At 39.8% G+C, this 17,820-nt stretch overlaps 1 protein-coding gene across 2 annotated transcripts; it reads right to left on the reverse strand.

Annotated features, from left to right (window-relative positions):
* Positions 1-321: 321 nt before the first annotated feature.
* On the reverse strand, positions 322-17,650 carry kctd5b (potassium channel tetramerization domain containing 5b). Of its 2 annotated transcripts, XM_086140291.1 has the most exons (7): positions 17,301-17,650; positions 10,285-10,393; positions 9,898-9,989; positions 9,725-9,820; positions 9,426-9,530; positions 5,649-5,774; positions 322-3,279 (listed from the first exon to the last, which is right to left on the reverse strand). In XM_086140291.1, the coding sequence occupies exons 1-7, from the start codon at positions 17,520-17,522 to the stop codon at positions 3,250-3,252; spliced, it is 780 nt and encodes a 259-aa protein (XP_085996417.1). In that variant the 5' UTR covers positions 17,523-17,650; the 3' UTR covers positions 322-3,249. The 2 variants fall into 2 exon arrangements, with proteins under 2 accessions (XP_085996417.1, XP_085996418.1); XM_086140292.1 differs by lacking the exon at positions 9,426-9,530 and having other exon boundaries at positions 17,301-17,646.
* Between the last annotated feature and the right edge of the window lie 170 nt (positions 17,651-17,820).

Below are 17,820 nucleotides of genomic sequence, written 5' to 3' on the forward strand. Positions count from 1 at the left end.
TGCCCACAGGCCAGTGTCGTCTATACGAGGCGTGTTTGGACGAATAGCCACGTAGCTACGTGTGTGCAAACGAATTTAAAGTATTTTAATCCATATTTGAACAGGCATTATTTCAGGCAGCTATTTTTGAAGTGACGAGGACGCGGCAGCAGAGGTCGCTCGCCGCACGCTGGTTCTCACATGGACGGCTCTCCGGACAGGAAGTAAACTTTCACGGAACGAATCGGCTATGTAGCGTTACTTGAATGATTATTGCGACTACAAATGAAATTCATTATTTCACCAGTCATACTTCTTAAAAAAACAAACAAACAAATGAGTACGCAAGATGTGAATGACAACATTTTATTGGGTTTACTTTACGCGAGACCGTCATGATCTATCCCCTTAACCTCATAGATTTACTTAAATACACTTTAACATTGCATAAGATCATATAGAAGTGATCCACGTAGTGATATGAGAACATTATTCATTGATGTAATTGTTAGACTGAAAAAAATGACATTCCCTCCCATTACAAGTGTGATCACCTTCTAACATGCATTACGGTGGTGTGTGGATTATGACTTCGATGAGAGATAAACTGGGCACTTTTTAGTAGTAGGCTACGGTTTTGATAAGTTTGTTCATATGTAATGATTGACTGTTAAACGATAAACAGATAATGTTGACACAGGGTTAGCAAAGAATGTCCAGTGAAGATGCTGAAAAGAAAAAAACAAAAACAAAATGTGACGTTTAATTTTCATCGCATAGCTTCAAATATACCCTAACACACTTGCTCTGTCGCCACTCAAGGGCATTTCCTTCTATAAATGAGCATCATTTGCGGTAAGCAAGATTGTCTGCAACGCTCAGGTGTAGGCTGCCAGTGGATGGAGTATTTTCCTCATCATCAGCAAGTCTGTGCAATCAGTTTGTGTGGAGTGGGGAGTGAGAGTTACCATTGGGGCATTCACACACGTCTAGTCGTTTGTGAACGTGTGAGGGAGTGCAAGACAGTACATGATTGGAAGGCTTCAGAATACTATTGCAAATGTAAACATAGCCTAGCTCAGCCAGAATATCCAGTCGACTGTGATTGAACCTCTTTGCAAATCTCAAATTTTGCACTTAAAAAGCCCTTTTGTGTAAATGTGTATATTCATATCAAAAACATGCATCCGTAATAGTATCCCGGAAAATGTAAAAAAAACAAAAACGTTTTAGTCAAGTGTATACGTGTATATGTGAGTAAATGGAGGTTTGTGTCAAGTCAGTATGTACAAAGTGTGCCAGCAATAACAAAAGTTTACTCATCCCTGACACTAAGATCAATGTGTGCAATATATGTAAGACATTGGATTTTGGTCATTGGGGGAAAAGGCAACACTAACTGATTATTTGTGAATGAAATATCCAACCTATCAAAACCACACATCAAACTGGAAAACAATTTTTCTATTAAAAAAAGGTGTACTAAATTAATTGCAGTATTTACATGAACAACATTACAGGCTGTAAGCGATGTGCTCAGTGTGTTTTCCCCACTGTAGTGCTTGTAATGCTGTGTTTGAAATCTACACAATTCCAAATGCTTAGAATCTATCACACTGCAGAAAAAAAAATACATTTTTCAAAATGTAACAGTCAACTTCATAGCCATCCGAGTATAGCTTTGTTATCAAAACATGTTCCAGGCATGTTCTCAGTGAAAGACACCATATTCAGCATCTGCTGTTTCAATCCTCACAGAAATCTCTAAAGTCCTGTACAAACAATGCAAAACAGAAGGTAACATTGTCAAGATTCTCATTTTTAAAGATCCAGTATAAACAACTTCTATTTGAAGTTGGGATTTTTACAGTGTACAAAACGTGCAGTTTTTTTAAGAGTTAAATATTAATATTGAAATTTGGATTATGTACATCAAAACAATATCCTCTGAACAGAAATTCATTCACCAATGCCTTCAAAACAGTTCCAGTCCCCAAACCTCCCTCAGCAAAATACCTTTACTCAAAAAAAAAAAAGACATTTTCCCTCAAAACATAAAAAAAATAAAACCAGTAAAAAAACCAAAACAAAACAAAAACAAACAACAACTTAGAACTCAGTCAAAAAGATTAAAAACACATTGTCTTGTGACATGAAACAGGACTTTTAAAATTTACTACTGTAAAACTATATTTGGAATACTCTGGGGTGTGGAAGCTAATTTCAAATATTTGAACATGAGGTCTCAAACTAAGTTCTTGAGATTGTTTCAAGAATAGTTTTGTATAGTGAGAACAAGTTATTTCATAATTCCCTGGAACTGAAGCAGTTGCTCCTGTGAAATTTTTGGAATGAGCAATTGTAGTTTGTACAAAGGACAGATATACACATTTTACACACTGTTTACAACGTCACTACACACAGTGATCAGTGTAGGAAAATGCATTTTTAGCCAGCGCTGTAGACGGCTGACAGATGCAGGTTGCTATAAGCAGCAGAGGAGTGATGAAGCCTCTTGTGTTACGATACCTTGCGTCAGGGACCAGTTTCATCACTATATGTAATATAAGCGGTTTGTAAAATGGAACTTGTTTTCATTTCTCACAAGCCACTTTGGGAGCCTTCAACTTACAAATGCCCATTTGTTCATGATTTTTTTCATTTAGTTTGACCCTAATTGATTTTTTTTAAACAGTGAACAGCTAAGTGGATGGGGGGGGATCCACACTAATGTAAAATATATCCTAAAATGTGTCTGCCACATTCAGTGTGTGGGGTAACTGTTCGAAATTTTTGGGAAGCAAAGTCACTGTTTTTTTTTTTTTAATGGGATTAAGTTCACATTTAAAATAGTCTTAAACATGTGCTTAATAAACTCAGCACAATTCCCTTCTTGTTATCGCTAAAACTATGATTTTGACACTTCAGAATTATCAAGACCATAAAGATCCCTTTCCAGACCCTTAAGTTAGAGGATATTGGATGTGACTCAATACATGACCCTGAGTGAATCATTGGCCTTACATGATGATGGCCTTTTTTCAATTAGAAAAAAACCTGCCATGAATTCAAAAGGTCCAGTTTAACTGTACAGGCACAAATAGTCAGTAAACGCTTATTTACATCACAAAATAAAAATGAAACTTGAGGGAAAACACAATGATAAATGCACCCCCCCCTTTTTTTTTAATCTCCTTTGTGCCAAATGGTCTTCCACAAGGATGATATGTTTGCATCATAACACCTGGAGCTCATAATACTGAGTCCTCTTCACATCCGGGATCCCCTTTCCTGAAGAATCTGCAGAATAAAAAAACAAAACAAAAAGGGAACCTGATTTAAAAGAACCCACGATGTCCTGGATGTTCGGAAGGGCATTTAGTAGCAACGCTGTATGACTGCCTGATTTCAGTGATCAAAGCTCTCTACTGGCAGCACATATAGACTGTCTAAGACTACAGCATGACATGGAAGCAGAGGAAAAAGAAAATGCTTGCATTAGTGAGCGAAATGAAGAGCGGTGCCAGAAAGTCAGCGGTGCAAGGCTGTGGATCAAATTGGGGATCAGCGTATAAGCAGGAAACCCTGTCAGGAGGGATTTAAGTGGGGAGGTAAAACTCCCGCTGTGCGAATGGGAGAAAAAAGAATATTGTGATAATCAGTATCCCTTTTCCTATTATCAGGACGCTGTACTCGCTATTTTGTTTCTTAATGGAAACTCATGTGTAAATAAATTGTTACTGATTGTAATAAAAGCATTTAATCCCACTTTGAGAGAATTTAATGCGAGGTCTCACAGACTTGTTCGCAGCTGGATGATACTTTGTCTGGCACTTTGTTGAACCTGCAGATCACAGTTCTGGTTTAGCGGATAGTCGGCTTTCCAACACACTGATATAAACTGAGAAAATAAAAAGGCTATTTATTTAAAAATGAATTATATTGGATAAACTAATAAATGAAAAATGTGAATAAGGGGTATTTTGGAAGGAAAGCCCAAGGGAAAAAAAAAGAATAGTCAATCAACAGTTGAAATTCTAAATTAGATGATGTTTTTTATGAGTTGGACATGTGCTGAGATACATGGACTTTGAAACCTATTACAAAATTCGCACTTTGCAAAAGTTTGCATGTCATGTTTAATTTTGATTCAAATTTGTCTTCTGATTCAGATTATTTGTAGCTTGAGATACAACATAGTTTTATAAATCTGGCCGAAGAGTCCCAAAAGTGCAGAGAGCGAATTGGGTTTTTATGCAGAGACACTGGATGTTCGTGATTAGCAACTTTGGAAAGAATGACGAGGAGAACTTTCTCCGAATCAATCGGGTGCCGCCAAAGCAGCACTACAATCACTACGACTGACAACGGCGGGCACAGAGAGGGCATGGTGCTCCACCTTCCCTTTCAAAGTCAGTCAAAGAGGAAAAATGAGTCAGAGCGCAGCAGCTGAATCATCAGCATGCCCTCCAGTAACCAAGGCTGTGAGCAGGACATAATTACAAGGGTCTTATTTACACTTCTGAAACAAATAAAGCTCTTCCCCTCTGGTTTCAAAGGGAGCTCCGTCTGCACAGACATATTCAACCGGTCTCAGAAGAGACCATCTGGCTTTTGATCTAGTTTTGGCTTGCGGACTCGGAAGGCGACGGGCCAAAGCAGATTTCCAACCTGGATGGCTTGAGAGTATTATCAGCTCAAGTTGTCTTTAAGAACAAAAAAAAAAAAAAAAAAATACAAATTCCTAAAAAGATGTAACTGCACTGAGGAGGAGGAGGAAAGGATGAGGGCAAAAAAGAGGGGTAAAGGGACTATGAGCAGTTGAGCGCTCACCAGTGAGTCATAAGTGCTCAACCCTAATCAGAGTCATTCATTTCATAATCCGTCTCTTCGTCCTCGCTCTGAGCAATATGCAGCATGCAGACAGCACAGAAGAAGACAAGAAAGGCATGTTGTAAAACAATGGAAATGAATGGAGGCGTAGAAATTAGAAAAGGGAGAACAAGTGAAAGGTGAAAAATAACACAACAAATGGGTTGTGTTCACAGGGGATTAACACAAATCATTACATGCAAATGTAACTCAGAAGATAAAGAAAACCAAGAAAGCATACAGATGTTCTCAAGGGGCACCATTCCAATAACATATACGTGTCCGAAATGTTTGTCAATTATGTCATTCACGCATTGAAATGCTTGCAATTTCTTCAAAGTACTTGATATGGTGTCCCTGGAAACAGTCTAAACAAATTGTCTACACTCTTTAAATTTGCTTGGAAGACACTGGTAGTGTTTAGTCTTCCTTTGAATTACGAAGGGTGTGCCTCTTACTCTGCTCCCAAATGACAGACCTTGCCAGAAGCTCCACTATTTTCCAGAGCTTTGCTTTCTGATGCCTCGGGGACAGTGGACACTGTCACGACCCGTTTGTTTCAGGTCAAATAAATGTAAAATTTCAAATCTGGATCAATTCTCTGTGAGACACATTTGTATGAATTTAGAAGACTAGTGACGTGCTGCAACAGTGAAAACATACAAGATGCTTGTGCATGCTTTTTCAGTAATAATCCAGTTACATGTCATAATGGAAAAAGACCATCATACACAGATGTTTGATATGACCGGACTTTTCCATCTCACCACACGTACTGTGCATGTAGGTCTACTTACCTTAGCCTTCTCACTGGGTTCGCTGTTCGTTCCATATGACTGATTGTGCAGCTCCTTGGAGACAACACACAGGAACTCCGCCTGGTCTTCGTTTCCATAGTTGTAAGAGGAGCCGATGCTGACCAGCTAGGAGACACACGAGAACAGAGCAGAAGTGGAAGGATGAGCTTTCAGTGTGTGGGGGGAAAGAGGACAACCCTGGAAACCTGTCCACGAAAAACAACTGGGTGGCAGATTACAGGAATGCTGGAGGGGAAAAAAAAAAAAAGCTGACAGCCACAGGTTCCTGGAATTTCAATCTACAACTTTAATTTATTCTGGCCGAATTCACACACTTAAAATAGGTCACTCAGGTGCAAAGATAGTTCAGATTTGTTTTGAGTGTGTATACATTTTTTTGGCCTTTATTAAAATGACTTAACCTCTGATGAAAAAGTGTATTGGGGGAAAAAAAAAAAAAAGATTGCTGAAATGATGTGAAAAAAAAAAACTGCCAGAGAAATGTTGAAGCAGACAAATGTCGTATATACAAATTTTGTGCCGAATTTGCAAAGAAAGAAAAATACAGCAAACATAACTAAAATGAAAAAACTTTTAAAGAAAATAACTGCAAGGAAAAATATGTACCCAGCATGAGACAGTAACAAGTTTAGTTCTTGAAATTGGACACAAGGTGTTTTTCTAAATCAAGTAATTGGTGACTTTTGGTTATCAATGAGAGGCTTTTTGTTAAAGTCATTTCATTTTTCAGCTGAACTACAATATCTATCTTGTAGTGCACAAATTGTGTGTAACGGTCTCAATGTTTGGAGGAGTGTGATTAATAAAAAAAGTCTTGGGAGATACTGTATGAGTGACAACAATCAAAAAGTGGACACTAAATTGCACAGATCAAGCAACTATTTTCAGGACCTCGAGACACACCAGCATGGAAATCCAACAAATGAAGAGGTTTATGAAAGCAAAAACACAAAAATGGTGAAGGGTGCACATAAAAAAATAAATAATCCATGAACATCAATGACAACTCATAACTAGCAGGTAGTTGACGATAATATTCAAGTGCTAGGAGCTAAATACAGGTAGCAAACATGCCAGGTCACAGAGCAGTGGTGAATGGAGAATTCAACTTGGTGGACAAAGAAGATTCAAAGGTGAACAGCTAAAGTTAAAAAAAACAAAACAAAAAAAAAAAAAAAACATCTCTTACAGAGCAAGAGAGTGATGCACACTAGCATCCGTTGGCTATTTATAGTATTGTGTACTTTGTTCAATTTGCAAATGCAAGACTGTCAGCATCAATTACATCTGCAAAAATTCATATTACTGTCACAAATAACCTGTCAAGGTAACAAGACATTCAAACGTTTAGGTTTCCAATGACAGGGGCTACATTCATCAACGTTACCTGGTGAAATTCTGCAGAAATTGCCCAAGTTCAGGTGAGAAACAAGCCATGGAATTGATTTCTCAACTAGAAAAAAAATAACTAGTTTTGTCAACACTTTGCGGTAAATAATGACCTAATTCTTCTGGCTTCACTCCAAATGGTAGAATTGTCCAAATGGCAAATTTGTAAGTGAATCAAGGACATGAACTAGATTTTATCAATACCATTGTTCCATTGCTGCTGATTAAGTCCATCGTCACCAGATCGCCTTCTAATTAACATGAGATTTGGCTCCAGTTTAGTTTTAGTAACCAAAAAAAAAAAAAAAAAAAAAAGGCAAAGGATGTTCTCTGATTTTTATCAAAAAACTGGTGAAAAGGTAAAAAGAAACAATATTACTAGTTTTGGATAGAAGCTATGGAGCTTATAAATGAGCTGGCTATAGTAACGCTGCAATGATCAAATGATGGGGAGGGGAAAAAAAAAAAAAAAGAGATCTTATTCTCTCATTTGGAGTTTCTGACTCACAGATACTGTCACTTTGGATCGGACGATGGAAAGCTGCTCCAGGATTCTTAATTCCTAGTTTGAGTTTTCTGGACAACGGCCTGTGCTATTCTCATTGACGTCAATTGGAGATTCAACTGACTTACGGCGTGCTGGAAAAGGCGCATCTGTTTAGTGTCTAGCCCAGCTGAATTCAGACGTTTGTGTTCTCGTATACAGATCCCACAGGTAATGTTGGTTCTGACTTGCAGAGCATGCGTGAAAGGGACTTGAGAAAGAACCACTGTGCTCCATCTGAAGCAGTCTCTATTTCAATGACTACAAACCTGCTTCACTTCAAACAGCTTGAAGCATTTTAGTGTTGGTGCACTTGCAAAGATAAACAGTCCCCTGTGCGGTTTATACAGTTTCTTTATTTTACTTAGCTATCGTCTAAACTCATTTTACAATGTTGCAGGTGCAACTAAAGTTATCCATTTTGGTTGGGTTACTGAAGTAAGTGGTAAGTGGTAATGTTAAAATGGAAATCCTTCATACGTCTCCCTAAACGCCAGTGGCTCCATCAAGAAATATGCACTGAATCTCTTTTTTTGGCCGACGTCTGCTTAGCTGAAGCTCCAACTGTTCAACATTGTTGTTATTCTGTGCAGGAGGAACCGTGGGAAATCACGGTTTATGCTGTGTTTAGTAACACACCTTACCAGTCTACAGAGACTGATGCAAGATTGTACAGGGACCTGAAGACACCGAGAATTCAAACAAAACACACCAATGAAACCAGTCATCGTGAATTTTTAACCCAAGATTATGTTATCAGTCAAGAAAAGATTTGTCCTATGGCCTTCTTAAAAAAACAAAAAAAAAACAAAAAACAAGTCTCTCATTCTAATTCTTAGGTTCCCCCCCACTTACATAAACTGTTTTAAAGATACATGTCTTTTCAAAACAAACTGCATACACAATTTAAGAAGTAAGAAAAAAAACCAAGCACATGTTTGTCCAGAATGACTGCTTTTACCTGTGGATTCAGAGTGTGTTATCTGCAGGCTACTTGTATACTACGTATGCAGGTGGGCATGTTCAGACATGCACAGCCTCAGGAGCCACATCTTCCTAAGTTGTGTTTTAACACTCATTCATATCAAGCATGAATGCAGTAAATATATACAGTATTTTACAGTATGGTGCCCAAGTATCAGATTGTAATTGGGAAAAAAACACTGCACACCTACTGTGATGCAAAACACACTTGAACAAATTGTCTAGATTTGGACTCTTACGGTTGGCATTAAATCATTAAAGTTAATCTTCACAAAAGACTCCTTTGCAGCAGACTGAGCAACATACTTGTGCTTCTAGGAGTTTCCCATCTGACCTGTGTGGGGAGACTAATGAGATTTCGGCTCTGGCAGGAGATCCACTGTGTCCTCCGCTCAAAAGACTCATTCACACGAATGATGACCAAATAAATGTAGTTTCTCTGTGTCGTGATCTTTGGGGACTTATTTGAAAACCGAAATGGCATACTGCAAGACACCCCCGGAAAAGCCAAAAAAGCTCAATGAATGCAAAGACTGTTTGGAAGCCTCAAAACTGATTTCAACATGAATAATTGGTTTTTTTCCCCAATTAGAAAAGAAAAAAAGAAAAAAGAAAAAAAAGAGATGTGTGTGTGTGTCAAACTAGGCACAGAGTTAAGTTGTAGCCTCACAGATGAGCAAGCAGTACAAATGAAGACTCAATAGAAATAAACTCAAAAGAAAAGGAAAGGACCAACATCTATGTGTCTACTTGGGACAAACAATGGCCAAAAGGGTGTGTATGAACAACATGGGGACCATGCAGTGACCAGCCCGTGGACAGAAGTTTGAGGGACACACCTCTCCGCTGTTGTTTGGCAAAGCAGACTCCTCTCCCTTCACCTCCCTTGACACAATCAGCAGAAACTCTGACTGGTGGGCCCGCCCGTAACCTATACTGACAAGCTGCAACGACCAATCACAGCAAAGAAGGGATGCTCGGATAATGTAAGCGGACATTGAGGAAGATGTGATTTGCTGATCGGCTTCTTATCCATTTTCAACATCGAGGACTGGGCGGGGTCATTGTGAGCATAGCAGGGAGGGTGAAGCACATGGAAGGAAGCTTGTTGCTGTGACCTTAACGTGAGGAGTTTTACCTGTTCAAACTTCCAGCCATCGGACATGGTTGACACCATCTGTGTCAGCTCTTCTTCCTGGCACTGTAGCACTCGGTACACGTGCTTCACTGGAACCTGGGAGAAAAAGGCGTTCCGGGGTCAACTACTTGAAAAACAACCAAAATATCGTTTTCAATAAGAGAGCGACCTACCTGTGATATTTTGCAGTCCCTTTCCCTGATCTTGTCCTTGATGAGCTTTATTAATGATGTAATGTTGTAAAATTCTGCTTCCTCAAGCACACCTATGACATCATATGTAAAATATTTTCTTTCAGGTAAAAATGTAACACCATTTCACAGAATCATGCTTAGTTGTACACATGAATATAATGGATGAGGGTCCAAACAACATTCAGTACTGCTGTATATTCTACTACAGCCGGGTGGAATGGGCAACAAAACAGATGATAACATTGGCGACACCCAACTGATTTAAAATGCAATTGTTGAGAAATAAAACCAGTGTATTTTACATAAAGTGAGAACCAATGAACTGACACGAATATTCTCTATGTTCGCCATTTCTTTATATATTACCTTCCTCTGCCAAGTCCCTGTTTAGCACCAGTTTGCCATGCCTCAAATAGTTAAGCACTGGCCCAAAATATGTAGGGTCTCGGTCAATGAGATAGGCACCAGTTTCATCCTGAAAGGAAGAAAAACATTTGTAGTTATTGGGTCTGCAATTAAAGAAGTTCGCAAATCTTCACCTTATGCTGGTTGCACATAAACAGACAATACTTGATTATTGATTCTTTCTGTTTTCGGGTAAAATGCAACGTCTCAGTTTTCTTTGATGGTTTATGTCATTCCGACCCCCGATCACAACAATCTGAGAGGGCTGCGCATCTTTGATTAAAACTCAGTGAACGTGAACGGTAAGGTCAGCTTCTGTGCCGATGATTTGTGCCAGCAAAGGATATATTCACACAGCTTTGGCATATCGCTTTGCTTTTCCCATAGGCCCTGGGTTTGATCTTGATTCCTTCACAACCTCTGGGTATTCCCCTATTTCTGTAAGTACCGTGATTAGGCCATCCTTGTCTCAAGGGGGAGGCGGGGAGGCTCAAACAATTAGAGCAGAAGAGAAAGATTGGGAACAGCGGCCGGATCTCTCTGGGGGGACCAGCAGAAATCACCTTGGCTACCATCGACAATTAGCCTAGTCTGATCTATTACATTGTTGGCCTAACAAGACAGACCAAAAATCGTTTTCTGGCAGCATTTAACAATTACTTCACATCATTATAAAAGACAATATATTTAACAAATTGAGATGTGTTAAAAAAATCATGGGACAAATCAGTAGTTTTTAAGACTGACTGACATTCCAGGCCCCCAAAGTCTCAGCTTTCTCACCTGAGTCCAGTGATGCACACATGTTTTCCAGATGCTGTGAGATCACTGCGGGGTGAAGGTATGACTACAAACTGCAACAGCACACAGTTCTTGTCCCTCTCAACCATGCTGTACTTGTGCTAAGCTGGATTCTGGTTCCAGCCTTAAACTTCAAACCAGAGTTTGAAAAAGAAAACTGATGAATTACTCCTTACTGACTAAATAAACTTTAGGGTTGATCGTCAAATGCGGTTGGTGTGCCTTCCTTTATTTATACAAGACTAGCAATATATTATCACACTTCAGGCCATAACGGACACAAGGTTGACTGTTCACCAGAACACGGATACATTCATAACTGTCAAGCTTTTCTTCGCCAGCCCATATATGTTAATGAAATCCCATTAATCTTTCTAATAATGAAACGCATCCCAGTTCATTTCCTATTGTAATGAATCTCTGTACCCTCATGGCTGTTTGACCTCCTTTCCATGGCAAAAATATCCCGTTGGAGCCCAATGGAGTTCTATTCTGGTCTTACATCCAGTGTTGGTTTTTCATATTTCCAGTCACCAAAGTTGAGCAAAAGTAAAGGTATACCAGCGCTGTGCAAATGGACAAAGCCAAAGTTGCTCAACTCACTAAAGCAGCACCACTCTTTTTTTAGTGGCCTCTTACTCCATTCAAGATTTATCTGAAACTCTTGGCCTCTTCACTGTGTGTTACATAAGTTATTGAGATCACTGAAAAATGCAAGAAAGTTGTTTTCAAAGTTCTCATTTCTCCCAAGTGAACATGTGTTATAAATGTGTACATGGCATGTATTTTCCAAATTCTGCTCCTACCGACCTACCTACTCTGAGCCTCTAAGAAAAAAACCTTATTACTTGTGATCGACAATAAAGGTTTATCTTTGCTTTTAATCAGTTTAAAAACGTGAATCTTTCTACATTTAAGGCCACCGTTATTTATCCAAGTCTTATCATGAAGCTACCACAATTTCCCAACCATAAGCCGCTATTTTTTTCAAAACACTTTGAACACTGTGGCTTAAACAATGATGTGGCTAATTTGTGGATTTTTTTGGGCTGACAAGCTTCATGCCGCCAAAACATTTAGCCTCGTCATGAAATGACCATGAAATTCTGAGACCGTTCAATGCCGACACCAGGGAAGACTACCGTAATGGTTTTAGTGCGAAGGAAGACGAGGATAGGGGTCAGCTTGAGTCGGACAAAGCGGGACGAAAATGGATGAGTGGACTTTTCCTTGTGTTATTGATTGTTAGTTGTTTCCATCAGCCGTGTTACAAGCGCTGTTCGGGAAAAAAGCATTTCCGGTACATATTTGTGGATGTTACCGGTATGTATTTAATTAAAATTAAAAAGAAAAATGTTTCTGTGTAAATATCTCCTGTTGCAATGTGGACACCTGCGGCTTTTAGGCAAGTACAGCCTTTATGTGTAGAAAAAAGAAAAAACGCGCAGCTCCACTGTCCAGTTAGGAATGGGATCAAAAAAGTCAACTGAACAGAGGTTTGGTGTGCCGACCCCCCCCCCAAAACATTTGACGGCCTATGAGAGTACACATATTTATTTAGTTTTTTTTAGCTGGTGCAGCGTATATTCAGGTGCACTCAATAGTCTGGAAAGTACAGTAACTCTGATTGACATGGATACCGTCACATGTGCAAAATTGTTCTTTGCTCTATCCTGGTGATTGAGAAATATCAGTTGAAAAGTAAACTTTGATCATTTCTGTCAAGAATAAATATCATACAGTCGAATGACATACACGACTTGTGGTGTGGCATTTTTCTGTTGAAAGCATCTTTCTATTCACAAGCAGCCTTAACAATAAAAGCTAACAGGACAGTACATGTCAATGGCTGTGCTAAGTGTATATTTCTAATTTTAGTACTAGGGTTAAATGAGCGGGAGGGTATCGGTGTCATTGGACTCATTAGATGGTTATGATGACAAAACTTAACCGAATCTGCTCAGTTCTCAAGGAATCATGGCATCGACCGGGTTTAGTTCATGGAGAAACTTGATCGGTCAAAACTGTACGTACCAGTGGCTACTCACTAGATCTCACATGACCAACAAATTGCCGTGCTATGACCAACTAAGTATGGAATAGCTGGCAACTGAGACCACGAGAGCTGTACAAATTATCCAGACACACATGTTTAACATTTCCAAGTATCAGCATTAGACATTTTCAAAGTAAGTATGTAATCTTGGACAACTTTCTCATGATATAAAACTTGCAAAGACACTATGTGCGCATTACATCCCACTTCCTCTTTACAATTGCTTGGTGACCCACTGTGCCACTAAGCCTGTTGCCGGAAACCTCTAAGCTCGGTGAGTGAGGATCCTCTGGGTACACATCTATGAGGGACTTTGTGTGACAATGGCCCACTTCATTGAAAGATGCATATGGGGGCTCTGATTTGGACCCATGTACACAAAGGGGACAGTGTTTTTAATTAAAACCAAGAGTCTGTGTCTCCAGGGGCCTGGACAGGGGAGTAATTGCCAACAACCACAGGGGAGGGGACATTGCTTGTAGAGAAGTTTGAAAAGAGATGGCAAACTATAGAAGTGGGAGGAAAGTTATTCAACACGGCCCTTTCTGTATGAACTATTATACATTCACCATTTAACATAGTATTGTGATCACTGAATGTTCTTTACACTGATTCAACACATTATAAGGACAATTCGTGCACTGGCACGGATGTGTCATCGACATCCACCAGAATCAGATTAGCAGCACATGTCGGGCTTCTTATAGAGGATAGCCCTGGATTGGTCTCATGGCTGGGAAATTGCAGCATAGCATGCTTTTTGGGTGATGCAAAGATATCTGCCATGTACACCAAAGAGAAAAATGCCCGGTTAAATTAAATTCAAAATCTGAGGACAACTTGAAAGCCAATTAAAAGGGTGGGCTTAACAACAGCAACAACAGATAGTGGAGTGTAATAACCTTATTTTTCTCCTACACATAATACATTTATCCTCCCACAGGAAATACCACAGTGACCCACCCTTCAGACACAAGATGTCAAATTTTGTGATCTGCTGCGTCTCAGTTCTTGATCCAACCGAGTGAAAATGTTGGAGATTGTCTCTTTCGGAAGAAAAAAAAAAGGGGGGGGGGGGTTCAACCTCGCTATTATCGGTTTAAAACTCCAGGGTTCCAAGGTGCCTTTGATACGGTTAGCCTTATAGTGTAAAGTAATCATACAAAAAGCTTGAAAAGCACATTGGATACCAACAGAACATTCATATGAAGCCATTTCAGGTCTGGGACAAGAACATAAAGACTGAAAGCATTATCTAATGCTGTTAAGCCTTCATTGCGGGAAAATAAGACCCCTGCAGAAACAGTAGTTGAAGATGTTGCAGAAAAGCTTCGGAGTCACATGACCATAGCTACTTAGCCAAGTGGAAGTCTGATCCTTGTAGAGTAGGAGCCAGAGTCCCTCAGGAGTAGAGGCGGTAATGGCATAGTCAAATAGGCCTTCATCTTTTAAATAATACACACCTCCCATCAAGGCTGCATTATGTGAAACTATCACTCTTACATTTCAAAAATACTCGGTGATTTGAATGAGGCTGGTCCTGCACCGACGGTGCTAGACTTTCAACCCTCTTCTCGCCTTAAAAGCAACAATATTTACTATGTTTTTTTCCATAACAACAAGACAGAAGTGCTTCAGGCTGAAAGTGAGCTCCTCATTCCAAAAACAAAAAGGCAGCAAACAGCTTTACTGTTTTGATCGGGCAGATTAGGTAATTCAGATAGGATAAAAAAGTGAGATGGCTTTGTCTTGCCGATAATTCAATTTAATGCAAACTACTAATATAGCTTGAAACGCGGAATTGATTCATTTTAAGAGCTTGGGATTTGTATTTAAAACAAACAATGAAAAAAAACAGGTGTATCGAGTGGGTTAAGTCGATAACATCATGCCTGATTTGCGAACTGCACTCTGCCAGGCCTGTTGAGCCGTTACTGTGGGAGGATGGAACAATAGGAGGGATATCACCGTGAAATATTTACGTTGCTTTGCAGTGTGCTCAGGCATGACATATAACCTGAATCTGGCATTAAAGGCTGCCATATTTCTCTCACACATGCCGCAGAGAGAACTCCTTCAGGCAGCAAATGGATATGAATATGAAAAGAATAAGATGAAGGAACAAGAATCTTTTGTGCTGGGATGCTTGAAAAATTTATGTGCACTCAAAGCTGGAAAGCTTGGTCACTGCTTTGACAATCCTGAGTGAAGCAGTTAAAGAAGTCTGCAAAGGATCATGTGGGTACAAATCTAAGCTCATTGATAGGACTACTTATTTCAAGAGAAAAATTTGCGATGCGTGCAGCGGTATTAACTTTACTTAAAAATGAATAAACGACAAGGTATGGATGAAAACCTTTTTGAATTATTGCACTGACCTGACAATTACAAAATATGGTGGTTGATTGAAATAAAAAGGTAAGAGGAAAACTTGTTAAAGATTGTCAGCAGCTGTAATCCAGCACGAGACAACTCTACCCCCACTTTCTCTCATCTATCCCAATGAGTATAACAGGCTCAAGTCAACAACATGAATAATGCAGTTCTCAAGAGTCCTGCTGCAGCACGTCAGCCTGCGTGACTGAGAAATGAACCACTCATTTCTTGGCTGGAAAACACAACACTGCATACTCTGCTGGGTTTCCATCACATGGAGTGTTTTGTGTGCAAAAACAACATGACCTTCTTGGTCCAGTTCTGAAAATGACTAAATTAGGTCACCGAATATAGTTTTAGACACTGATAAAGTATCAAAATAATAACCTGTCTGTTACAGTCTTCTATCTAGACCGGACTGTCTGCGGGAGAGAAGTATGGTAATGGCTTGAGATTTTGAGACGCACTTAAGACAAGGGATTGAGAGGATCCATTGCTCATTGAAGGATGAACTGACAAAAAAGCAAGCCGATTATTTAGAGATTAAGATATGTGCATGAAAATACGAGATGAGCCATGCTTTCAGTTTAGCATAAAGTAGGGCAGGGGTGAAGATTAAAATGTCTAAGTAGATGAAAACAATGAATATAATGGGACGGTAAAATGAGTGACACAAAAAAGTATGTTGCGTGGTTATGTTAATACATTGTGTACAGGGGCTCAGAGCACACAGGCTGCTGTTAGAACTTGCAGGTGTACAAATAAAAGGATCTGGCTTGCGGAGCATCGAGGCAATACAGGGAACCGAGTGACTTCATCTCCTGCTCTGTTGTCAGAAGCACCTCGCTTGACAAGGACTATGTAGTCATTATGGGAGCCTCACCACCAGCAGAGGTGAATAAAGCAGACAAAACACAGTACAGGAGAAAAATAAAGGCAAGCGAGAAAAACAAGAATTAAACTCAAAATGGTCTTGCAAGCATGGGTCATTTTATAAAGCCGGTAGATATTGCAAATTATCAAAAATGTAAAGCTTACAAAAAATAAGTGACTACTGTTAGCTGAGTGAACTGATACAACTTTGGATTGACTCTGAGTCAAAAAACACAGCAGGAAATAGATCATTTCACTGACATTTTTGAAACATACTTTCAATTGTAGAATCAGGGTTGCAAAAATACATTTTGTATCATCGATGATTTCTGAAATGAACATCAATTACGTCAAAGATGACACAAAACGCTGCTTTCTGCTCTTGATATTCGATTGCTTGAGTAGTGCAACGCAAGGCAACGGCCTCGGAAGGGGAAAGTTTCCACTTTGTGTTCGAGACTTGCTATTCATAAAAACACAGCAGCAGAAAAAAACAATGTGGCGTGCATTTTAAAGTCTAACTACACTTGATAAATAACCGCACTGTAGCGGTTGGATGTAACACACTTCACAAGCAGAGGAGATCGTATGTCATGTGGTGACTGTTGGAATCTAGCTAGCTTTGCGTGGTAATGCTATGTAGCTAAATCAGACAAATAGTTTACACTGTGCCAAGCATGAACAAAAAAGATGACTCCAACGTAGGGGTTCGGTGACAAAATGTGCTGAAGTCGCTCCTCGCCCTAAAGTACTTTAAATTGATACATCTAAAAAAACCCGGGGTATTTAGCGGAAAATAAAATTTCAGTGAACCAACTGCGATCCCAACTAAAGCGCTAGTGCTAACTAGCTCCACTAGCTTAGCATTTACCTTGTCGGAGTCGAGCTCGGGGTCAGCTTGGCTCAGTCTGTAAAGAAATGATTTTGGATCTCGACACAGCGTTTGTCTCGTCGTAAGAAAATATGTTCCCCCGACGTTCAGTCGAATCCATTTCGATGCCCCGACACTGGAAGAAATGTTTCTTTCGGCCGGAGAATGAGTCAAACATCTCCGGTGAACGGAGCCGCTCGTCTCGGAGCTGTTCTCTGCCATCCCTCTCCTGGTCTCCTCCGCCCTCACCTCGGCTCAGAAGCTGGACAGGAAATAACTAAGCTGCAGTTTCTAACTTGGAAGTCCACGATTCACGCAAAGCTGGCTGCCAGCCCCTCAGCCACTCCTACTGTCCCACTCCACCAGCACTGACAGACACTTGCATAAATTATTCGCGAGGTCTCAGACTTTGTCTACTGACGCCTCAAACGTGGACGGATGATCGCTTACACTTTGCAGCCCGGGAGCGTCACGGAAGCAAAACCTCCTTGTAAACCTTGGGAGTTACTATGACAGTTAC

This window comes from Fistularia commersonii, chromosome 33 (assembly GCF_037954325.1).
Source record: "Fistularia commersonii isolate RoL2024-O1a breed Wild chromosome 33, RoL_Fcom_v1.0, whole genome shotgun sequence".
NCBI classification, from domain to species: domain Eukaryota; kingdom Metazoa; phylum Chordata; class Actinopteri; order Syngnathiformes; family Fistulariidae; genus Fistularia; species Fistularia commersonii.